At 40.0% G+C, this 24,337-nt stretch overlaps 1 protein-coding gene across 2 annotated transcripts; it reads left to right on the top strand.

Moving 5' to 3' along the window:
* Positions 1–270: 270 nt before the first annotated feature.
* Positions 271–24,337, top strand: slc33a1 (solute carrier family 33 member 1). Of its 2 annotated transcripts, none has more exons than XM_078410973.1 (8): positions 271–360; positions 6,197–6,306; positions 9,858–10,661; positions 14,760–14,953; positions 19,403–19,587; positions 20,332–20,449; positions 22,254–22,469; positions 22,618–24,337. In XM_078410973.1, the coding sequence occupies exons 3-8, from the start codon at positions 9,911–9,913 to the stop codon at positions 22,783–22,785; spliced, it is 1,632 nt and encodes a 543-aa protein (XP_078267099.1). In that variant the 5' UTR covers positions 271–360; positions 6,197–6,306; positions 9,858–9,910; the 3' UTR covers positions 22,786–24,337. The 2 variants fall into 2 exon arrangements, with proteins under 2 accessions (XP_078267099.1, XP_078267100.1); XM_078410974.1 differs by lacking the exon at positions 271–360 and adding an exon at positions 4,144–4,540.

Here is a 24,337-nt window from a genome sequence, read left to right as displayed (position 1 = left end):
GTCACTGGTATCCAGGCAGCGCGCGCGGGGGGGTGGTGTCGGGGCCGCGCGCGGGGGGGTGGTGTCGGGGCCGCGCGCGGGGGGGGGGGATGTCGGGGCCGCGCGCGGGGGGGGGGGTGTCGGGGCCGCGCGCGGGGGGGGTGTCGGGGCCGCGCGCGGGGGGGGGGTGTCGGGGCCGCGCGCGGGGGGGGTGTCGGGGCCGCGCGCGGGGGGGGGGGGGTGTCGGGGCCGCGCGCGGGGGGTGTCGGGGCCGCGCGCGGGGGGAGGGGACAAGGGACAAGATGGGTGTCGGGGCCGCGCAGCGCGCGCCCGCAGCGGGGACGGGGACTGACTGACTGACTGACGGACGGCCGGCGTCAGGTGAGGACGGTGCTCGCCGGGCCTAGGCTCAGGCCGCTTGTGGAGGGATGGAGGGAGGGAGGGAGGGAGGGGAAGGTTAAAGCAGCCGGTCGCGTATCGCCCCCCACCCCACTCCACTCCACCCCCCGAGGGCAGGGGGTTCCCGGCGGCGGCAGCGGCAGCGACCTGAGGTGCCGGCGGTGTGTGTGTGGTACCGGGGCGGCAGAGAGACCCAGCCGCCTGGCCTGGCCTGGTCTGGCCTTCACCGACAGCCGGTCTCTCTCCTTATAACGCCGCCGCCGCCGCCGGACCTGAGGCTGAGCTGACCTCTCTCCGGCTGAAGCGGGCCCGGGCCCACCGTGGCGGACTGTCCCGACCCGACCCGACCCGACCCACACCGCCGGGTGGGACACGTCTGAAGAAGGGTGTAGACCCGACAGCTCACCCATTCCTTCTCCCCATGTCGGGTGCTGCCTGCCTGCCTGCCCCGCATGTCGGGCCGGGCCGGGCCGGGTCTCTCGGTCTCTTCCCTTTCGCCGTTTCGTGAATGAAACTGCCAAATCACACAGTCAGAATAATGTAAGAAAATAACTGCAGATGCTGGTACAAATCGAAGGTATTTATTCACAAAATGCTGGAGTAACTCAGCGGGTCAGGCAGCATCTCGGGAGAGAAGGAATGGGTGACGTTTCAGGTCGAGACCCTTCTTCAGAATAACATCACACGGATTAATGTTGTGCATCTTAACCACACATACATTTTACCAAGAGGTGGACATTCCGCCGAGGCCTGCACATTCAGTGCATCAATTACTCGTTTGAAAACTATACAATACTGCCACTACCCTAGTCTTTATTTCCGTTTAACATAAGCCTATTCACTAATATTATTAAAAAGATAGACAATAGGTGCAGGAGGAGGCCATTCGGCCCTTCGAGTCAGCACCGCCATTCAATGTGATCATGGCTGATCATTCTCAATCAGTACCCCGTTCCTGCCTTCTCCCCATACCCCCTGACTCCGCTATCCTTAAGAGCTCTATCTAGCTCTCTCTTGAATGCATTCAGAGAATTGGCCTCCACTGCCTTCTGAGGCACAGAATTCCACAGATTCACAACTCTCTGACTGAAAAAGTTTTTCCTCATCTCAGTTCTAAATGGCCTACCTCTTATTCTTAAACTGTGGCCCCTGGTTCTGGACTCCCCCAACATTGGGAACATGTTTCCTGCCTCTAACGTGTCCAACCCTTAATAATCTTATACGTTTCGATAAGATCCCCTCTCATCCTTCTAAATCCCAGTGTATACAAGCCTAGTCGCTCCAGTCTTTCAACATAAGATTTCGGGTCGAGACCCTTCTTCAGACTGCGAGAGAAACCAGATATGGAAGGGTACAAAAACTAACACTATTGTTTCACTGAGGCAAATGTAGTCAGCTAAAACAAATTTATTTAAGGGTTCAGGTTTATTATGTGAGAGGACAATTATGTGATTTAGGAATAGGACTCGGGAACAACTTATTTTCTTCTGTTGTAAGGCTTCTGAACAGTCTGTCTGTCCATGAGCTAGGGTACTGTCTGATTCACCTCTCCCCCATTGATGACTCTGTCAATGGAAATGATGCACTACAATGCCGAGAACTATATTTTACACTCTGTATCCTTTCCTTAGCTCTACCTATGGTACTTGAGTTCGGTTTGATTGGATTTATGTGTAGTATTATCTGATTTGATTGGGGGGCATGCTGTCCAAAGTGTTTTACTGTACCTAGGTACATGTGATAATAATAAACCTAAACTTTCCCTAGTCATTACGTTTACTAATTAATGGGTAACAAAGTACTTTAAAGTACTAGTGCAATTTATTGAGCAATTCATCTGATTTAATCATAAGATTCTTGTGGCTATAAGTCCTAATCACATAATCGAAGGTATCACAAAATGCTGGAGTAACTCAGCAGGTCAGGCAGCATCTAGGAGAGAGGAAATCCCCTCTCACCTAGATGCTGTTTGACCTGCTGAGTTACTCCAGCATTTTGTGATACCTTCGATTTGTACCAGCATCTGCAGTTATTTTCCTACACTAATCACATAATAATGCCTGAACCCTAAAACTAAATTATAGTTCTGGCTCTGATTATGTTAGCCTCACTGAAACAATGATAATCGTGAATAGGCTTTATGTTAAGGAAGTAAAGACTTGTGTAATGGCAGTATTGTATGACTTTCAAAAGGCAATTAATTTACTGAATGTGCATCAAGGATAATACAGGAAGTGTGTGTGCTAGTATTTGGAGAAGTTGCTGCATAAAAACAAACTGAAAATAATGCTAGACATAATGTAAGAAATAATATAAATATACCAGTTTTCATGGTAACTTGTTCATGAATGTTATGGTCTCCATTTTCAACTATGATGTCCTTCTGCTTGGGGAAAACACAAGAAATCTTCATTTAAGATCTCACCTGTGGCCTCTGCCTTCATGCTCGGATTGTCCATAATGCCCTTCCCTTTTGCCCTTACTTGTATATGACTTCATCTGTCTGTCAATGATATTTTGTGCCCTAATTTTGTTTTTAAGTATGCTAATACATTTTCTATATATGTATAAATATGGTACTGGGACATAGAAGCATGACATAGACACCCAAAAATTAATTGTTGTAAAAACCAACGCAAACACAGTAGTTTTTTCAGGTAATTTAAAATTTACCACACAAGTGTTAACGTACGTAACACGGTGTCTCAATGACATTTGATTGCAAAGGTAGAACTTCTATTTTTCTAATTCATTAAAGTGTAGTTATACATCCTATCTGTGGCGGTCCACAATGAAATTGGACAGTAAACCAATTTATTTACCGTCAGGACATTTGACGGGTAGATTGGAGGCGACAGTTTGACAGCGCAGGAATTTTTGCGATGTTTTTGGCCTCCGCCATTACATGTAAAGTGGGCTCCAAACCCAGATATTCAACCCAGAAACCAGATATGCATCTCCCTTACATTTTCAATGAATGCCCACACACGTTTCACAAAAATCCACGCAACCACCTTTAAAATTATTATTTTTAATACAGCTATTAGTAAACTGGAAGTAAATCTGGTTTATTCCTTCTTACAGTGAAGCTTGTTTCTTAAGTAACCCATACAAGGTGTTATAGTTCAAAACTCTCAAGTACTTACCGACTTGTCAGTGATTTCAGCGAAAATTAGGACGCCGGAGAAGCATGGCGGTGTAGACTTGATGGGCCGAATGGCCTAATTCTACTCCTCTTCCTTATGACGTTATACATTATACATTAATGACTTAGATGAAGGGATTAAAAGTACCATTAGCAAATTTGCAGATGATACTAAGCTGGGGGGTAGTGTGAATTGTGAGGAAGATGCAATAAGGCTGCAGGGTGACTTGGACAGGTTGTGTGAGTGGGCGGATACATGGCAGATGCAGTTTAATGTAGATAAGTGTGAGGTTATTCACTTTGGAAGTAAGAATAGAAAGGCAGATTATTATCTGAATGGTGTCAAGTTAGGAAGAGGGGATGTTCAACGAGATCTGGGTGTCCTAGTGCATCAGTCACTGAAAGGAAGCATGCAGGTACAGCAGGCAGTGAAGAAAGCCAATGGAATGTTGGTCTTCATAACAAGAGGAGTTGAGTATAGGAGCAAAGAGGTCCTTCTACAGTTGTACCGGGCCCTGGTGAGACCGCACCTGGAGTACTGTGTGCAGTTTTGGTCTCCAAATTTGAGGAAGGATATTCTTGCTATTGAGGGCATGCAGCCTAGGTTCACTAGGTTAATTCCCGGAGCATTGACAGCGTGGGAATTTTTGCGATGTTTCAGAAGACGCTGTAATCTCGACCTGACTTGGCTAGTATTTCCCCCAAAATACATTTAAAATACAAACAAAATCTTACCTTTCAAAACGCCGACAGGATGGTGTCCGATGGGCTGCGTAAATGCTTTCATTAGGAAGATAGCGCTGGACAATTGAACGTCTCCTGTACGTAACCAGCAGACGCTCCGAAGACACGAAGCTGCAGCACCATCAGCATAAAACTGACAAACTACACTTACCCACGGGTTCTTTCATGACGGGAATGTAAATGTTTTTATAAGTTGACAGATCCACCAGACATGAAAACAGCGGGTTAATGATGCCTGCTTATGTGCGTAACGATTTGGACACGGAGAACAAAGTAAGCACAGTATGTCTCCTTTGCTTTAAAGTATGTTGAGTTAAGAATTTTTGGACATTTTCTTTTTTACTTGGCTTGAGCATCATAGAAACAAATGAATATCGATCCGAAAAATATTCACTTTTCATGATTTCCAACGGCACCTGCATCTCTCAGTTACGTCCTGAGAGTACGTAACTCTCAGGACACGATAAGTTACGTACATGAGCATGATATTTTTGACTCTCCCACATGAATATGTGCAACTAATTTCTCCAAGCAAAGTCGGGTTTGGAAAGGCATATGAAAGGTCCTCAAAAAAAATGTGTCTAGACAAATGTAGGCCATTACGATAGGTATATATTTTCACATAAGTTATGATGTGTAAAAAATGTCACATTTTCGTGTCCAATTATGGGTAAAAATCAAATACAAATTTTAATTTTACAACAGTTGAAGAAAGTCTGAAACTATGTTTATATTATGTATTACATGGCTATATGAAGTACCACACACAAGCAAAACTTTCCCATCAAGTAAACAGAATACACTTTTGCATACAAATGAAAATAACATTAAAAAATCTCTCCTGTATCATATGCCAAATGGCGTTCCTCAGTCTAAAGAAGGATCTCATCCCGAAACGTCACCCATTCCACTCCAGAGATGTTGCCTGACCCGCTGAGTTACTCCAGCATTTTATGTCTATCTTCCTCTATTTCCAGTTTTCTATAGTTGCTGTATGATTCCTTTATTGTAATCTAGTCCTTGATATTTCTTAGATAGACATAAAAAGCTGGAGTAACTCAGCGGGTCAGAAAGCATCTCTGGAGAAATGGAATAAGTGACGTTTTGGTTCGAGACCCTTCTTCAGACTGAGAGTTGGGGGAAAGGGAAACGAGAGATATAAATGGTGATGTAGAGAGATATAGAACAATTGAATTAAAGATATGCAAAAAAGTAATGGTGATAAAGGAAACAGGCCATTGTTAGCTGTGTGTTAGTGAAAACGAGCTACTATGAATTTGAGCTTGATATCTTTTTGTCCAGGGTTCCTTGGACTCGGAGATGCTGGTTTACCAAAAAAGACACAAAGTGCTGGAGTAACTCAGCGGGTCAGACAGTCCATCTATGTTTCAAATGTTTGGCCAGGCTCTTGCACAGTGGACAGCCTTCTCTTTTGCCACTGCTAGATCTTCCAGGCTGCGTTGTTTACCAAGAAGTGGGCATCTTGGTAGGTGTGGCATGGATTATACAGATGTTCCACATTTATCTACAGTATCTCTGGAGAACGTGGATAGGTGACATTTTGGGTTGGGACCCGAAATGCCGGTCTGAAGAAGGGTCCCGACCTGAAACGTCACCTATCAATGTTTCCCAGAGATGCTACCTGACCCGCTGAGTTACTCCAGTACTTTGTGTCTTTCCTTAGACTTTGTGTCCTTTTCTTTCATTCCCACTGTTACATTTTTAAATGACTTGTATTTATTGAATGTAAATGTATTTGTAAGTAGCTGTGCGCAGTCTATTTTTGCCATGTCCTGTCATAACATTGAAATAAACTTCTTCTCATATTTAGGATCTTAGGTTTTTGGTCCATTTCTTACTTATTCTTCTGATGCACTCAAATAATAAAGCCTAAAACCTGACTGACCATTACCTTGGTTTGACTTTCAGATTGATTTTCTTCTCTGAATGGAAACAGGAATTTCTCTACGTCACTGTATTTAGAGGAAGGAAACAACAGCCATTTGCCACCAGTGAGCCCTGCCAGAGACCAATGTAAAGTAAGAAAGAAAGGGCCAGCGTTTGGTTTTGGCTACTTTGATAAATGCATTTTGTCTTTGTAATTCATTGTCTAGATGTATTTTCCTCTCCTTGTGTCCCGTCCCCCCCCCATCAAAGTCATGTCTTTTCATGGATGAGCAGAATGGAAAACTCACATCGGCTTTGGCAAGATCCCAAGGCATGGTTCATCTGCATTAAGCTGATCAAAGGCCATTGGAGGATCAAAGACCTGTTCCAAGACACCTCACATGCCCTCCGTCTCCTCAATAACTTTCGGTTTCCAGGCCCCCACTCCCTCATCTTCACCATGGATGTCCAGTCACTCTACACCTCCATCCCCCACCGGAATGGTCTTGAAGCCCTCCGTTTCTTCCTCGACCGCAGAACCAGCCACCATCCATCTACCAATACTCTCCTCCGCCTAGCAGAGCTGGTTCTTAACCTCAACAACTTCTCCTTTGACTCCTCCCACTTCCTCCAAATCTGAGGCATAGCTATGGGCACTCGCACGGGCCCTAGCTATGCCTGCCTCTTTGTCGGGTACGTCGAACAATCCCTGTTCCAGGCGTACACTGGCCCCATCCCCGAACTCTACCTCTGCTACATTGACGACTGCATTGGTGCTACCTCTTGTACCCATGCAGAACTCACTGACTTCATACATTTCACCACTAATTTCCATCCTGCTCTTAAATATACGGACCATCTCTGACATCTTCCTACCGTTTCTGGATCTCACCATCTCCATCCTAGTGACTGACATCTGCTACAAACCTACTGACTCCCACAGCTATCTCGACTACACTTCTTCCCACCCTGTTTCCCGTAAAAAGTCTATCCCCTACTCCCAATTCCTCTGTCTACGCCGCATCTGCGTCCAGGATGAGGTGTTTCATACTCGGGCATTAGAGATGTGCTCGTTCTTTAGGAAATGAGGGTTCCCCTCTTCCATTATAGATGAGGCTTTCACCAGGGTCTCTATATCCTGCAGCTCCCCTCTTGCTCCCCCTCTCCCCATTCGTCACAAGGAAAGAGTCCCCCTTGTCCTCGCCTTCCACCCCATCAGCCATCGTATACAACAAATTATCCTCTAACATTTCCGTCACCTCCAACGGGATCCCACTACTGGCCACATCTTCCCATCTCCACCCTTTTCCGCTTTCCGCAGAGACCGTTCCCTCCGTAACTCCCTGGTCCACACATCCTTTCCCACCCAAACCTCCCCCTCCCCAGGTACTTTCCCCTGCAACCGCAGGAGATGCAGCACCTGTCCCTTTACCTCCCCCCTCGACTCCATCCAAGGACCCAAACAGTCTTTCCAGGTGAGGCAGAGGTTCACTTGCACCTCCTCCAACCTCATCTATTGTATCCGCTGCTCTAGATGTCAACTTCTCTACATCGTCGAGACCAAACACAGGCTCGGCGATCGTTTCGCTCAACACCTTTGCTCAGTCCGCCTTAACCAACCTGATCTCCCGGTGGCTCAGCACTTCAACTCCCTCCCCCTTCCACTCCCATTCTGACCTTTCTGTCCTGGGCCTCCTCCATTGTCATAGTGAGGCCCAGCGCAAATTGAAGGAACAGCATCTCATATTTCGCTTGGGCAGTTTACACCCCAGCAGTATGAACAATGACTTCTCCAACTTCACATAGTTCCTCTGTCCCTCTCTTTCCCCTTCCCCCTTCCCAGTTCTCCCACTGTCTTCCTGTGTCCTACTACATCCTATCTTTGTCCCGCCCCCTCCCCTGACATCTGTCTGAAGAAGGGTCTCGACCCGAAACGTCATCCATTCCTTCTCTCCTGAGATGCTGCCTGACCCGCTGAGTTACTCCAACATTTTGTGTCTACCTTGTGTGAACCAGCATCTGCAGTTATTTTCCTACACAAAGGCCATTGCATGGTTTATCTTTTGCTGGAATCATGCGTCTGGATGAAGAGCACAGCTCTATTTTGCTGTCGTGGTTTTTGATCACGTGGTAGCCAATGGGTATAGAAACAGCTTGGAGCATTTCGGGAGGGTCCATTTTATTCTGCCTGATGGAAGAAGCTGCTCATTCCCTCTTACCCGTGCTGACTCCATTGTCAGGGTGTGCAAGTCACACCTGCATGGATATTTTGCAGCTGCCTACGTATGAAGTCTGTAACCACACTGAAGCATCTTGTGACATTTGTCTGCAGATGTAGAGAGTGTCTGGCAAATTCTCCTATTAGCGTTTTCCTTGGTTAGCTGCAGTTTGTCAGATGTATGCTGGCCCCTTTGCAATGAGGCTGTACTGCTGATGATCTTGGGCAAGGCAGACAGTTTAACATTTAGGAAATTCCCAATCAAAATGCAAATTGATTCATTAATTATAACTGCTTTTGTTTATTGAAGTTATGATACAGCAAAACGTGAACTACTGATGGTTTTTGATGCTCAAAGATTTGAGATAATTTTTTTACTATTAGCCAAAATTGCCAATGACAACTATACTCCCCTCTTTTAAAAAAATACATTTGGGTGATTGGATTTTATTTTCCTCTTAACATGAGCTCAAAAATCATTCATGTGGAGGGTTTAATAAGGATGATAATTGTTACTTTATGGTTGTTCACAATTTTTTTTAAAGTACTTTGATTCTTTGCTTCCGATGCAACTCAATTTCAAAAATATTAGATTGTAGCCATTACTCGAATTATTTGAATGAAGCCATTACTCAGATTGGTTGTAAGAAAATAAATATATACACAGACACTGCTGAAACATTTTTCTGAGGTAGATGCATATTAGATGGTTGTGCAGGAGAGTTATAGAGTCATACAGTGTGGAAACAGGCCCATTGGCCAAACTATCCATGTACCTGTCAAAATGTTACTTAAATGTTGTAATAGAACCTGTGTTGCAATTGAATAATTTTAGAAGATTTTAAAAATAAATTGAAAAATGCTGTAATGGCAGTTTCTATACCATCTCGAAATCCCACTTCGATAGCCATTACTGCTCGGGGATGAAATGTAGTTATAGCTTACGCACACGTCGCACCCTAATATGACAAAACGAATCTTCCAAACTTCTTTTCTTCATTAATTGGTTTTATTAAAGTAGCACAAATCGTAGAGTAATTCATCAGTTTCCGTACTTTATCAACTATTTCTTCTTCTAACAATATCTAGAATTCTTACAGTTATTACGGTATGGTTCTTACAAATATAGCTGATACAAGCGTATGGTACGAGCGCGTGGTAAAGAACTGTATGCTCACCATCCTCCGAGTCTAAACTGACCCACAACCTCTGTCGACACGCTAGCCTCCTCCCATCTAGACACTCCCCATTACGCATTAAGTCACACCCACAAGCAGGCAAAAAGGACATAAACTAGAAATATTAAAACATAGCCACAACACAACGACAGTAATTGAATTAAGCATAAATGGCTCTAACAGATGCTTTGGGGGTATAATGCAAAATATCTCTGATTTAGGAAAACGCTTTTGGACAATTATGACTTTGCTATCGTCTGAAAGTTTATAAATCCATTTATCACTTTTTTTGCCCTATTGCTTTTAGGCCCTAATGTGGTCCACTGATTGAAGAACTGAGCTCAGCTATTTAGATCTGACATGTCGTCATCGGATGTATCAAAAGAACGCAGTAGACAACGTGTTCAAAATCCGCTTGATGCCTGGCACATGCAAAATGAAGTAGTTACCCACGACACTAGTTTGGAAATGGATGAAAAAAAAGGCCTTTTGAATGACTATGACAATGGATTATCCAAATCCAATCATCAAACAGTTCTTAAAAATGATCTTGGGAACATTTTATTACTCTTATTCCTCTATGTCTTGCAGGGAATTCCACTTGGTGTGGCTGGGAGCATCCCACTAATACTGCAGAGCAAAAACATTAGTTATTCTGACCAAGCTATTTACAGCTTTGTATTTTGGCCTTTCAGTCTGAAACTGTTGTGGGCACCTTTAGTGGATGCTGCTTATTTTCCAAGCTTTGGGCGGAGAAAGTCATGGCTGGTGCCAACTCAGTATTTTCTAGGCCTTTTTATGTTTTTTCTGTCATTTGAAGTGGATGAATTACTGAAAAGTGATGAACACACCAGCCCCAATATTATTAAACTTACAGCTGTGTTTTTTATGTTTGGATTCCTGGCTGCTACGCAAGATATAGCAGTGGATGGTTGGGCATTAACGATGCTGTCCAAGGAAAACGTGGGACTTGCATCTACTTGCAATTCAGTTGGACAGACAGCTGGATACTTTCTGGGTAATATACTCTTTTTGGCACTGGAATCAGCTGAGTTCTGCAACAAGTATCTACGCACCCAATCTCAACCAACTGGAATGGTCACCTTAGCAGGTAAAGTGCTGAATGTTTACCGTTCAATTTGCATGTTTATTTTTTGGGAGGCATTTACACTAGAACTGGTATTGCAATGCTACAATTCAAAATACAGTGAAAACTCCAGCATTTTCTTTAACAAAATGTTTTACAAAAGCACTTTCTACATTATCTTTCATTCTTCCAGGCAGCACCATTATTGACCTTTGTGTCTTTTTTTTATACATGATTCTGGCAGTCATTTTATCATGATCTTCTCGAGATAACATTGGATAGGTAACATTTTGGATCAGGACTCATCTTCATTCTGAAGAAGGGTCGCGATCCAAAACATCACCTATAAATGTTCTCCAGAGATGCTGCCTGACCGGCTGAGTTACTCCAGCACTTTGTGTCTCTTTTTGTGAACCAGCATCTGCAGTTCCTTGTGTCTTGTCAGAATCAATGGCACAATCTGCATGCAATTTGAATATAAAACCATTAGGTGGCAGCAGTTGCTGCAGAATCAAAGGTAGGATTTGTGGCTTGCAACAATATTGTAGTTTGAAAATGGGGAATACTAGGTATGTCCTGTTTTGCTAACATTAGTTTCTCATTGGTTCAATGTAAAATCATTTGTACCATCTACAAAGTTATCCTCACTAAATTGGAGGATGTACTCCTTCAATAACCTACACCATAGAGCACTACTCTAACTACAATGACAGGACTAGCTCCAACTATATCACTCAACCCTCTACTTGGTGTGTTTGGAATCTTTAATAGATTTTCACTTTTCTATTCACCCAGATTAGCAGTGAATCATGTAAATCTATGGCATTTGGAACAGGTTCTCTGAAAGAGCAGGCCCAGACTTTTGCCATCTCCCCGTGACAAATTCTTTCCATTCAAATATTTACCTGCCTCTTCTACCTGCACTGAGCTCCCAAAACTGCCCAGTCAGACATCTGAGCCTGGAGATTAAAGGACCCTTGCCTGTCTTAGTTGAGGGTGTAGGAGCATAACTTTATTTCCCTGTGGTGACTTCAGTCCCTGTCTCTGCACCATTGAGTTTGTCTGCAATCCAGTATATTAATAAACTTATTTATTATCCTATATTCAGTTGATTAACAAAAAATTGGTCTAGTGTTATGCAAGCCTTAATAATTTTGTAAACAAAGTATATTCAGAATCAATATGTAATATCATGAGGTTAACTTGCATTTCCAAAGATATGTCATGCCTGACAAATCTATTAGAATCTTTTGAAAACTAAACTAAAGTAGTGGTCAAGAAAATGTGCATGGATTTAAAGAAGCCATTTAATAAAGTTTACTGAACAGGAGACTATGAATTAGAAAAATAGGCAAGCATTCAAATTAGCAGCATATGATTTGTAGAAATGTTGTATTTCTAAAGGACTTAATAGTGGGAAAGGAAGCTACATAGAATGCAGAGGCCTGATACTCGACTGCAGTAACTGGCAACCTAAATTCTAGTCATAAACTAAATCTAGAATTAAAAGCTGGTAGGAAAGAATGGTTGTCTTGAAGCCACTGAATTACTGTGAAAGCCCATCTACCCAACTAATGTCCTTGGAGGATATCTGCCATCTTTGCCCAATCAGGCTGATTAGTGACATCAGACTCAATTACGTGATTGACCCTGAACAAGTCACTCAGCTGAAGGCGAGGTTAGAAACAATATGAACAATATGAATATGAAACAATCGTGAACTTTCTAGTAACACCCACATTTTCTCTCAAGTAAGTTTGAAGGAAAAAAAATCCAATAATCCAAACATGCTGTAAATCTGAAATAGAAACCAAGAGCATTGGATCTATTCAGTAAATCAGCCGATATTAGTGGCAAGGAAGAGCTCTCCATTGATGCTGCTTGACATGCTGAAAATTTCCAGCGTTCTTTGTTTCGAACTTAAAAGAAAATATACAATTAAGCAAAATGGATTTTGGGGTCTCAAAGTCCAACTTGGATAGCCATTACTGCTTGGGGATGTGGTGGAGATATAGCTTACGCTGCACTCTAAGATAGCAAAAACGAATCTTCCAAATGCTGTTTCTTGATTAATTAGTCTTTATTAAAGTAGCACTAATCAAAAGAATAATTCATAGCTTATCGTTCTTATCAACTGTTTCTTCTTTAAACAACACAGTCATTACCGTGTGGTTGTTACAGTGTGGTCGTTACTGTGTGGTAAAAAAATATTTTCTCTCCATCCTCTGAGACTAAACTGACCCCCAATCTCTGGCTACGCTAGCCTCCTCAGATGTAGACACGCCCCTCTATGTATCAAATCCCACCTTCCAAATTACAGACAGATAGAAACAAGAAATATTAAACATGACCATAATGTAATAACAGTAACTAATTTAAGCGTAAATGGCTCCTACAGACCCCAAGATAAAACCATCTTACTAAATGGTCTCAAGTTAAAAGTAGCAGAAGTCAAAGTATTTTGGATCTAGAAATATAGCTCATTAAAATGACATGGACAATTACAAACAAAGATGATGTTTGGTATGGGAAAGAAGTTGTGTCACTGCGATATAAAGCCCTGGAATACACCTGCAATACTGTAAACAATTCTGGGAAATTTATTGTTCTTCAATGGAGTGCAGCACAGATTTATCAGAATGGCACCTGGGTTCCCGAAATTTAAATTATGAGCTGAGATTGGATAAGCTAAGGCTATATTCCCAGAAATTTAGAGAATTAAGTGATAACTGAACATTTCAGGATGTTAAACAGAATTGACAGGTTAGGTGGAGGGAAACTCTTTCAACTGGTTGGGGATTCTAGGAATGTGGATAAGTCGAAGGAACGAGGCATTTAGGTTGAAATTGGGAAATGGAGTACATTGGGGAAGAGAAATGCAGAACATTTTTGCAGATGATAATGGATTACTTGTTAGTTGTTAGTTTGAAACCGGATCCATTTTTGGCAACCAATCTGGGGATATAGGGAAAAGTTATGCGTACAGGGATTTAAGTTGCAGATCAGCAATAATCTCTTTGAAGGTCAAAACAGCCTTTAGGGTCCAAATAACTTCATCTGTTCATCATTGTGCAAAGGTTCTGCAGATGTTTAATGTAATTCAACGGAATATAATGTTATAAAACCAGTTTTGAAAATGTCATGAATTTACTTTTGTCTCAACTGCCTAATTAATTTTGGTAAAATACAAATCTTGCTCACTTTTTCTGTTTTCTTAAAATGCACATTATTATTATTTTTCAAAACATCAAAGGATAATTGTGCTGAACAATGTTGTGTTTGTCCATAGTTGTCTCATTTTCTCATTGGTTATTTGATCTTTATAAGAACAAACTGAAGTTGTATTTTATTTCTTGTTTCCTAAATATTTCTATTATTTTGCAACTATAGTTTCTAATCTACATTTATTTTATAGTTTTGTTACCATGTATAGTGATGTTTTCTTACTGAAATTTTAAACTGAATCCTGGAATTCTGGAGTAGTTGATAGGAAGTAGAGGGTTACAACAGAAGCTTATGGTGTTGAAGATAGGGGGACAAATTTAACAAAGTGAAAGGGATTCTAAAGTAAAGGCTAAATATTATACAAAATATATATTTATATATATCCCAACAAGTGCCATTGAGCAGATGGGATTTGGTTACTTTGCTTGCTGTTGCTATGGCGGTAGATGTAGATTCCGTGGTAGCTTCATGAGGGGATTGGCTAAGTACTTGGAAGGAAAAGAGCAAGGGCATAATTTGTTGTTTGAAAGAACCAGAACGGGCGTCTTAGGCCAAATTGTCTCATTCTCTGCAGTACTGTTCGTATGTAAGGCTGAACATCAATTCTTACTTAATTGTATCATTCCAATTCAGAAGCTAATTGCAAATCAGGAGACTTATTTTCCACAAGGCATGAACTAAAAACAAACTCTTTTGCAAATGTTGTCATTTTCTGTAATACTATGTAAAGGACATTGCATTCGAACGTGCACAAATTGCTCATTTACAACAAATGTTCCATGACCTGACAGCTTGATTTTGAAATATAAACAAGGTCATCATACTATTACAAGTATCTACCATGAAAAAGTTACACATTTTTCAATTCAAATATTGTTTTACAATTTCCACTTTTAGATTTTCTGTTTTTCTGGGGGATAGTTTTCGTGGTGACAACAACTTTGCTTATGGTTCTTAAAAAGGAAAACAGTGGACAAACGGCGTTGCATCATGCTGCTCAGCAAGGAATCAAGGAAACTTACAAGTCGCTCATCTGTATAATAAGGATGCCTGCTATCTTAAATTTCTGCTTCCTTCTACTAACATCAAAAGTAAGATAATTTAACTTAAGTGTTTTAAAAGTAACTTGGAAACAATGCTGTACCTTAAGGTCAATTAGAAATCACAGTATATAATACCTTTTTATTAATTGCTTCTGATTTCAATATTAGAAGCGAAAATCAAAAAGAAAGTTAAACCTGTTAAACGCAGCAGTCTTTCCTATGAAACTGAGAAAGTTGTATTTTTAAGAAATATTCCTTGAAATATTTGAGCAGTATGATGTTTATAGGGCAATTAGGGATGGTTAATAAATGCCGTCCTTTCAACTTGCCAAAATTAAAATAATGGGTTTATCACAAAATAGAATTTTGATCATTCCGCTGCATGAGTAAATCAATTTTGAACAAATATACTGGGCCGTTTGCAATTAACATTGGTGTATGGTAGCCAGTTTCTTGGTATATTTTAAAAATCCAATGTTTTCAAGATTTGCCCTTGTACCTTATAGAAATAGCTTAATTTTTAGAGCCTCCTCAAAGGCTTGCAAATGAGCACAAATTTTGGAAGCTTGTGTTGGTAATTAATACCATTTGGATCAAAGCCAAGTTTTGGTTTGATTTGGATTTCCCAAAATTTATTGAACATTATTTGTGTTCAAAACTCTGCCATCTTTTCTGACAGGTTCACCAATTTTAGGGAAATTTTCCAAAGCTGGAGAGAATGCAGAGAAAATTTACGAAGATGTTGCCAGAACTTGAGGGCATGAGCTCTAGGAAACAATTGGGTGAGCTAGGACTTTATTCCTTGGAGCGCAGGAGGCTAAGGGGTAATCTTACAGAGGTATATAAAAACATATGGGGAATTGATAGGGCAAATGCAGCCTTTTTCTCTGGAGAGGGAAATCTAACACCAGATTTAAGCTGAGAGGAGAGATATTTAATAGGAACCAGAGGGGCAACCTTTTCACGAGGGTGGTGGGCATATGGAATGCGCTGCCAGAGGAGGTAGTTGCGGCAGCATTTAAAAGATATTTGGACAGATAGGTGGATAGGAAAGGTTTAGAGGGATATGGCCCATTGCAGGCAAATGGGACATAGTTACAGGGCTTTATACCATTGCATGTTGTGACTTTATTTGTTAATTCTCTGGTTCTTAGCACATGGTGAAGGTACTCCAACAGTGCTGTTCGGCAAAGAGTTTCAGAGTCGACCCGTGACAATGAAGGAACAGTGGCATATTTTCAAGTCAGGATAATGAGTAACTTGAAGGACGACAATGTTGTCATGCAGCTGCTACCAGTGTAGGTAGAAATGGATGTGAGTTTAGAGGTTCTGTTGAAGCCGTGAAGAGTTGTCAGTGTGTCATGACGATGATCAATATTGCGGCCACAACATTTTTGTGATGAAGTTACTATGTAATGCCGAGGATAGAGTGCTAATCAAGTACGTTGTTGTACCTTGGATGGCATTGAGACTTTTGAATATTTTTAGAGCTGCTTTCATTGCAGACAATTGGAGATTGTTTTTTGGATGGTGGAAAGGCTTTGGCAGTGAAGCTAAGAAACTCCTCACTGGATACTTGGCTGCCTATCTAATCATTGTTCTTTTCCTGCTATAGATTTTCTAACCAGTTATTACAGACCCAATCTGGCATAAAATCCCTCCTTATACTTGGACTTCTGACTGTAAGAATTTCTTGAACCAAGTCAATAATTATCATCAATTTTAATTTGGAGTTTTGATCAAATATCATCTTTGCATCTGAATGAATTGCATTTGTAATCATTCTTTCAGAAACTACATTTTATCAAAATTATGTGATATCACTTAATTTATTGCTACATGAGAGAGCAGATGGAATTCTACTGAGCAAGAGCTGATCGATTCACCTTTTATGGTATTGCTTCAGTTTAAATATTTTAAAAATCGGAAATCACTTGATGTACATTGCCATTCAACCAAGTCTTGAAGCCATAACCTTTACTAAAGATGCTCCAAACTCCAATAATAATTCCATAAAGCTTGACATTTTGGATTTATGGTTTTTACCTACTTAATTGGGAAATGCCTTCCAGGTGTAGCTGAAATACTCAAGTATTTTTTTAAATATATTTTTCAGTATCCTGCTGTATCTCCGGTAAATCAGTTTCTCAACAGATTTATATTTAAGTTTTAAATATACAATTGAAGATTCCAAAACTCGATTAAGTTCCTTTGTACTTCAGATCACGTGGCGGCGCCTAACGGCAGCGGCTGACTAGCAGTCTGTCCGTCTTTTTTTTGTTGAGTGTCGGTGTTGGGATGGTTTTTGTATATTTTTTTGGTTGTGTATGTGTGGGAGGGGGTGGTGGGGGTGGGGGTGGGTGTGGGTGTGGGAGGGGGGGGGGCTTTTCTCTTCCTCACGGCGCGGGCTGCGGCTCGGCTGCGGGGCCTAACATCACCCGCTGCGGCTCGGCCGCTGGACTTTACACCCCGGTGCGGCTCGGCCGCTGGACTTTACATCCCGCTGCGGCTTGGCCGCTGGACTCAACAGTGCCCGGTGCAGCTCGGCTACGGGGCTTAACATCCCGGTGCAGCTCGGCTGCGGGGCTTTTCATCGCTGGTGCGGCTCGACTGCGGACTTAACAGTGCCCGGTGCAGCTCGGCTGCGGAGCTGAACACCGCCCGGTGCAGCTCGACTGCGGGGCTTTTCATCGCTGGACTGCGGACTTAACAGTGCCCGGTGCGGCTCGACCACGGGACTTAGCTGCGCAAGGCTTGGTCGCGGGCCTTTCATCGCCCGGTTCGGCCGCGGGACGTTTCAGCGCCCGGTGCGGGGACTGTGCGGGTTGGTCGGGGACGAGCTGTCTGTCCGTGGGCGTGGGGAAGAGAGGGGAAGTTTTGTTGCCTCCATCACAGTGAGGGGGTGTTTGGAGTCACTGTGATGGACGTTTGTGTTGGGGTTATGTGTCTTGTGTTCTTTTTTTTTTCTATGACTGCTATGTAGTTTCGTTCGGTACTTCGGTACCGAACGACAAATAAAGCTCTGTTATACTGTTATACTGTTATACTGTTATTAAGCGGTATCTTTTTTCAAGATAAAAATGATCTACTTTTAATGCATTCTTAATTTCACTCAATTAAACTGTCTGCAATACCATGTGTGGGGAATTAAATACAGTATTAATGTTGAGCAAAATCACAAAGCAATGTTTTTTCAATTTTATTGGTATTGAGTACGTACAATCATACAAACCATGATAAATGTAATATCGAGCCATTGTAATTTGATGTTTATTTTTTTAATATATTGCATTCCAGTTAGCTCTGTGCTATCCAGAGAATACAGAAGTTGTTATAACAATGAGCAGTGGGATAAATAGTACAGATGCATTTATGGAAGACTTAAGTAAACATATGAGAGGGAAAACTTGTGAATTACTCCTCAGAGAATGCTGATATTAAACCCTTTTTTTTTGTCGCCATCAAATTAAACATTCCAGCCGAGAAGAATGTTCTGGGGTGTCCATTATAGCAATCCTCACTCAGGATCCCAGTATGTAACAAATTCCAAAAGTTGAGTAACTCTGGAATAGTTGTAGAATAATTTGAAGATGTGGCCCTGTATTTTGTGATGCATTGCATGAAAATAAATGTGCAGGTTAGAAACTTTTGAGTTAAGTTTATTCTTACCATTCAAATAATAAGTCAAATTTCTGATATCGTAAAACTGTAAAATGATTGATTCCCTTCGATGGTAATATAGTAGATCCAGGCCAGTGATCATACAACATGTGAGCTTCCTCGCATCCTTGATCTAACACCCTGATCAAGGAGTGCAGAAACAAAGAACTGCAGATGTAGGTTTACAAAAAAAGACACAAAATGCTGGATTAACTCAGCAGGTCAGGCAGCATCACTGGAGAAAATGCATAGGTCTGATTGGGTATTTGATTCTGTACACGGGATGGGGAGTTGTAGGCCAAAGTAGTTTGAGCAATAGAACTCTTTTTGGGATTAATTTACTTTTTCTCATTTTATGTTTTAACTAACCATTTTTGCAATATGTGTACAAAAATTATATTAATATACTATGATGCGCTGTGTAATAGAAACCAAAGGATTTGTGAAATCTGTTTTGCTGCAAGCACAAATCTTTTTTTTCTCTGATCTACTCAATTTTGTTTTGTAACTTTATGATTAACTAAACATTTGCTGTGGAAAATATTCAATTGCAGGCAGCATGTGTTTGAATGTGTGTGTGCGTGCGCGTGCGCGTGAAAAAATGGTCAATTGCAAGAGCAACTGAGTGGTTTTGGAATTCATTGTGATGGCAGTAAAATGGTATGGATCCTACCTCGGCTGTAGAAATTTGAATTGTCTTTTTCGGAACCAGATATTTTGATAACTTAGCATTATTTTAATTAAAACCATTCCCACATTATGTAAAAGAATATTATGTACAAACATCTAAAAGCTGGTATTTTTTTTATAAAAGCAATTGAACATGTACATTTACAGATTGGCTTCTCGGCTGCTGATGAAGTGACTGGACTGAAGTTGATTGAAATGGGAGTGCCTAAAGAGCAGTTGGCTATACTTGCAGTGCCTATGGTTCCTCTGCAGATTTTACTACCCATCGCAATAAGCAAATATACAGCTGGCCATAAACCGCTGAATGTTTTTTATTGGGCAATGCCATTCAGGTAATGTTTATCTTTTTCCCAAATAAATTGTGGGAGGGTGGAGGTGGCTGCATAAACAATACTTAATTCTTGGATATCATGCAAGGTACCTCCAACATTTAAGTTCCAGTCACCTCTTTGTTCCAATTCTATGACAACTATTCCATTATAAATGTCCATATCTACTTTTCAATAAAAAATACTGGCATAAATTTGGCATCTTATCAAGTTACCCCCAGATCGTTCCATCAAATTTTCTTCCCTCTACCTGAATTTGGCTTTCCTACTAAAAAATGGTTTGTGTAAAAAATTTTTTTTTGAAGGATTGAAACATAATCCTGGGATGTAATTAAGGAAGGAACTGCAGATGCTGGTTCACACCGAAGATAGACATAAAATGCTGGAGTAACTCAGTGGGACAGGCAGCATCTCTGGAGAGAAGGAATGGGTGATGTTTTGGGTCAAGAACCTGATATCCTCCATGGGTAATACTAAACATCATAAGGCACTTCTTAAATTCAATATCATTAACTTCAGTGGAACCTAATTTCATAAGCAAAATACAATGATCTTCTCCAAGTTTATGATTCTGTTTACCTGAATTATAATTTATCTTTGCATTGTAAAGTGGAATCCAAAGACAAGTCGTTGACTATTATCTGAAATAGGGCAATATTAATATGATTTTAAGATGTTATATTTGGTCTTCAAACTTAATTGTGTATTCATTGATTTTAAAATTAATTGTGTCTCTCTCTCTCTCAGATTAGCCATGGGCATAATATTTGCTTTATTAGTTTTTTGGACTCCAATGGTAAAACAGGGCACAGAGTTTCCTATGTATTACTATGGAGTGCTGTTGTTCAGTTATGCCTTGCATCAGGTGAGTGAATGCATTGGAAAAGTTTAGTGTAATACATTAACATTTGTAGTATTTTAAGATGCTTTTTTTTTTTAAAAGGCGTTTGAATTCTAAAGGAACAGAACTAAATGTTATAAATTCATGCTTTTGAACAAACTATATAATACACAGGAAACTGACTTTAGAGTTGCCAACCTTGAGCCATCGCTTTCCTTTTTCTTTAATTTTAAAATGATTGTTAACATCCAGATTTATTTTCTTTAAAAGAAATTGAACTGGGTTCTAAAGTAAGGATTGAAGTTTGTTTCCTGTTCCAATCATAATATTAAGATGTGTCTGCCGCTGTTAGTCAGAACCTTATATACATACACAGGCTTTTTTCCCTTTTTTCAGGTTCTTTTTCTCTTCTTTGGTAGTGCCTCTGGTCTCAAAATAACTTGCTCCCACTCCAATTCTGGTTTTCTTTGACAGACAAAATAGGATTTTTTTCTATATCTGAATCTAGTAACGTATCATTTGCATTTCCACACTAAATGGTAGCATTCAATATTATTTTGAAGTCAGTTCCTTGTTTGCTTTCGGGGGGGAAAAAAGCATATAGAAAAAAAACTTAATGGTTATAAAAGATGGTTGGAGAGTAAAACAGGACAATTGTTTTAAATGTGTTTTATCTTTATTAATTACTGTAACTGAGAATAGAGAATTTTAAAAGCGAAGTTACATATCATTGATGTGAGAAATTGTACCAGGCATTTGATGAACATTGATATTTGAGGCATTTGATATTTTGAAGTTACATTAATAGCTTGCTCAATTTTCGCATTATTATTTGGAAGGTCATGATTGAAAAATCGCTGTAGGTATTTTTTAATCTTTTAAATTATTTTAAAATTGTCACCTTTCTACACAAATCCTTTCCAAACGTTAATCATTCTTTCTGAAAAATAGACTTTCTTGTATTAGGCCTAAATTTATCTTTTAATCTTTTAATTCCTTTTAAGTTCCTCAGATTTGCATTAGATTTTGTTTTACTGTTATTTGGCTTCTTCCATTTTATTCAGGCGCCATAATTTTATTATATATCTCCAAATTCTGGCATTCTTTGAATGTCACCAGTTGTTAAATCTTAGATTTATTGGATTAGTAATTAACACATTCAAATCTTAATAAAGATATTTGCGCACGGTTGAATCTTTTCCACCGTGCTCGCTTACAATACATTCTCCCTTTTGTTTATCCTATGTGTTGCGTTTATTAACAGTTGCTTTAAAAATAATTGTCAACGAAGGGGAAAGGGGGTCAGTGGCAAGGGAATTTCAGAATTGCAATTAGGTTTTTTTACCCACAGTATTTTTTTAAATGTTTAATAACTATAGGTTTATTAGTTAATACAAAAGGCGTTATTTTACAGTGTTTAATGGAATATCATTTGCAGAACTGTCAATAGAAGCAATTGCTTTTCAATTCAGTGCCCATCTGAATTGACTGTCTGAAACAGACAGGCTGTGTTCTTAAGAGATCATGGTGTCTGATTACTGCAAGGAGGTTACATGAAAAAAAAAATGTCCTAGACTTTTTCCAAGACAGCTTTTTTCTGCTTGTCAATTTCCAAAGTAACTTTTAAATAGTTCTGCATAATACAAAGACCGTATCATAATTCATCAATCATGTTCTATCTAATTCGCTTTTTGGAAATGCACGTTGTAGCAGAAATGCCAGTAAGGTTGTTTTTTTGTTGTTTAAGTGTTAAAAGACCATTTGTTTGAAATTGCATTGCCTACAGCATTGATCAACTGTATCGCTATTAAATATTCTCCCCTTTCAGGTGGCTGTCTATGGCATGTATGTAGCTGTTATGGCATTTAATGCTAAAATTAGTGATCCTTCGATTGGAGGAACATACATGACTTTATTGAATACCATCTCTAACCTTGCTGGAAACTGGCCGGCTACATTAGCTCTTTGGTTGGTGGATCCACTCACTATCAAGAAGTGTATAGGTGTACCTGAACAAAGCTGTAGATCGGCAATAGATTCTGAGGTGAGTTTTCATTTACTAGAGATGTGGATGTGTGATCTGTGGGATTGTAAGGGTGGGGTTCTTTTCATGCTTGATCACAACAAATCAGATCTTTTGGATTAAAATTGAAACATTCATTTTCCAACTTCTTTCTTTCGTTCCCATACAGCTTTGTGTTAAATCTGGTGGTTCTTGTACAACTGTAACGGATGGCTACTATGTAGAATCTGTATTCTGCATTCTTTTTGGATTCGCCTGGTGGCTCCGCAATGGAAAGAAATTCAAAAATCTGCAGGATGAACATCCATCCACGTGGCAGTGCAAGAGGAATAATTGAGGTCTTAGTGATGGGAATATTGGAATTATGAAATGTAGACCTCTTGACCAATTTTCAAGGAAAAAATGAGGAAAAAAAGAGTATTTTATCTGTTTTATAAAGTTTATTTTGAATATAACACATAGTTGGTCTATGCTACAACTGGTGATGGTATGCATAGAGTTAATTTTAATGATGCATTTGTTTTTGTTTGCTTTAGTTACAGTACCTACCTGTGGTGCAAAATTCACTTCATAGAGAGCTATCAGGTTACATTATTTCAGATGCCATACAAGACAAATTTTAAAAGTTGGTCCAAACTGAATTGCATATTTGTGAGAGAAATTGGGTGATTCACTCTGCGAGCTCAATGTCCCTCCACTGCAAGCGAAAATGATTTCGCTGATCCATAAGGCAATTGCTTAAGAGGACAGTTGGTCAAGTAAATCCAATAATCTTACTACTTCACTACGTCAAGGTTTAATTTTGAATTGAAAATTCATATGAACATTTTTGGGTCAATTTACATGAAAGATACTATTGTGCTAACTATTTGCCCTTCACACAATATTGCAGTCATATATCAGTGAAACTCTTTTACGTAATTGGACCGGAGGAAGGATTAGAGGAAGGAGTCTACAAAAAATCATCCCAGATGAAAAATACCCTGCTTGATCCTCGTGCCTTGTACCATAAATATTTGTATCTACCCACACGGAATAAAAATTTACCACATTCACATAGTCCCACATCTATTTCAACTAATTAAAATTTTATAATATAAAATAAATTGGGATGAACTTCAATGAAATAGGAGCTGCATAGAACAGGAAGAGAAAATGCCAAACACTCAGTGGGTCATGCAGTATCTGTGAAAAGAGTTACAGATCCTTTGTATGACAAATGTCCAAAAAAACAAAATAGCTTGTAATTATACATTAAACCGATTCCATTCAAAAAGTCGACATCTATCTATTGTCTGTCTATTTATTTTAATTTCCATAATGCTTTTTTCTATATCAAAATTGTCAAATGAAGACAAGATTGCAACAGTGATATGCCCTTATTCTTTTAACTAAAGGAACTGCATTGTCATGCGGTAATCAATCCAATGTTTGTGATTCAACTATCTGTCCAGGCTTTGGGTCACCATGGAGATGTGATCTTTCAAATGAGGTGTTACACCAAGAACCATATATTTTTTTTTCGGTGGTTGTGAAACATATCATGGAATCATTTGAAGTAGTGTTTGAAGTTGTTGTAATGTTCTCAACAACTTTCTTCCTTCATCAATAGCTCCAGCAAAAGATGAAGTGTTCATTCAACTCATTGGCTGTTTATGGAAACAATAATTAATTGGATGTGGACTGCTTTATGGCATTCTGATGTAATGAAAGTTTAAAAAAAAATCCAAGTTATATCTGAGGAAACAATATGCAAGCATAGCAACAGAAGCATTTGATCATCAGAGTTTCAGAAGAACATTATAGTGACAAAAACCTACTTGTATTTAAACAACCTTTGAATAATTTATGCTGATTGCTATATTGTGATTTGCTTTATTTAAATCATA

This window comes from Rhinoraja longicauda, chromosome 13 (assembly GCF_053455715.1).
Source record: "Rhinoraja longicauda isolate Sanriku21f chromosome 13, sRhiLon1.1, whole genome shotgun sequence".
Classification (NCBI taxonomy): domain Eukaryota; kingdom Metazoa; phylum Chordata; class Chondrichthyes; order Rajiformes; family Arhynchobatidae; genus Rhinoraja; species Rhinoraja longicauda.
Note: the sequence above shows the minus strand (reverse complement) of the source record. Positions and strands in the feature narration are given on the sequence as shown.

What these genes read in the sequence shown, in the direction of transcription:
- slc33a1 (XM_078410973.1), top strand. Translation starts at nt 9,911, where the DNA reads ATGTCGTCATCGGATGTATCAAAAGAACGCAGTAGACAACGTGTTCAA. An exon ending in TCCTTCTACTAACATCAAAA is followed by an intron (nt 14,954 to 19,402) that starts GTAAGATAATTT and finishes GTACATTTACAG; the next exon opens with ATTGGCTTCTCGGCTGCTGA. An exon ending in TATTGGGCAATGCCATTCAG is followed by an intron (nt 19,588 to 20,331) that starts GTAATGTTTATC and finishes TCTCTCTCTCAG; the next exon opens with ATTAGCCATGGGCATAATAT.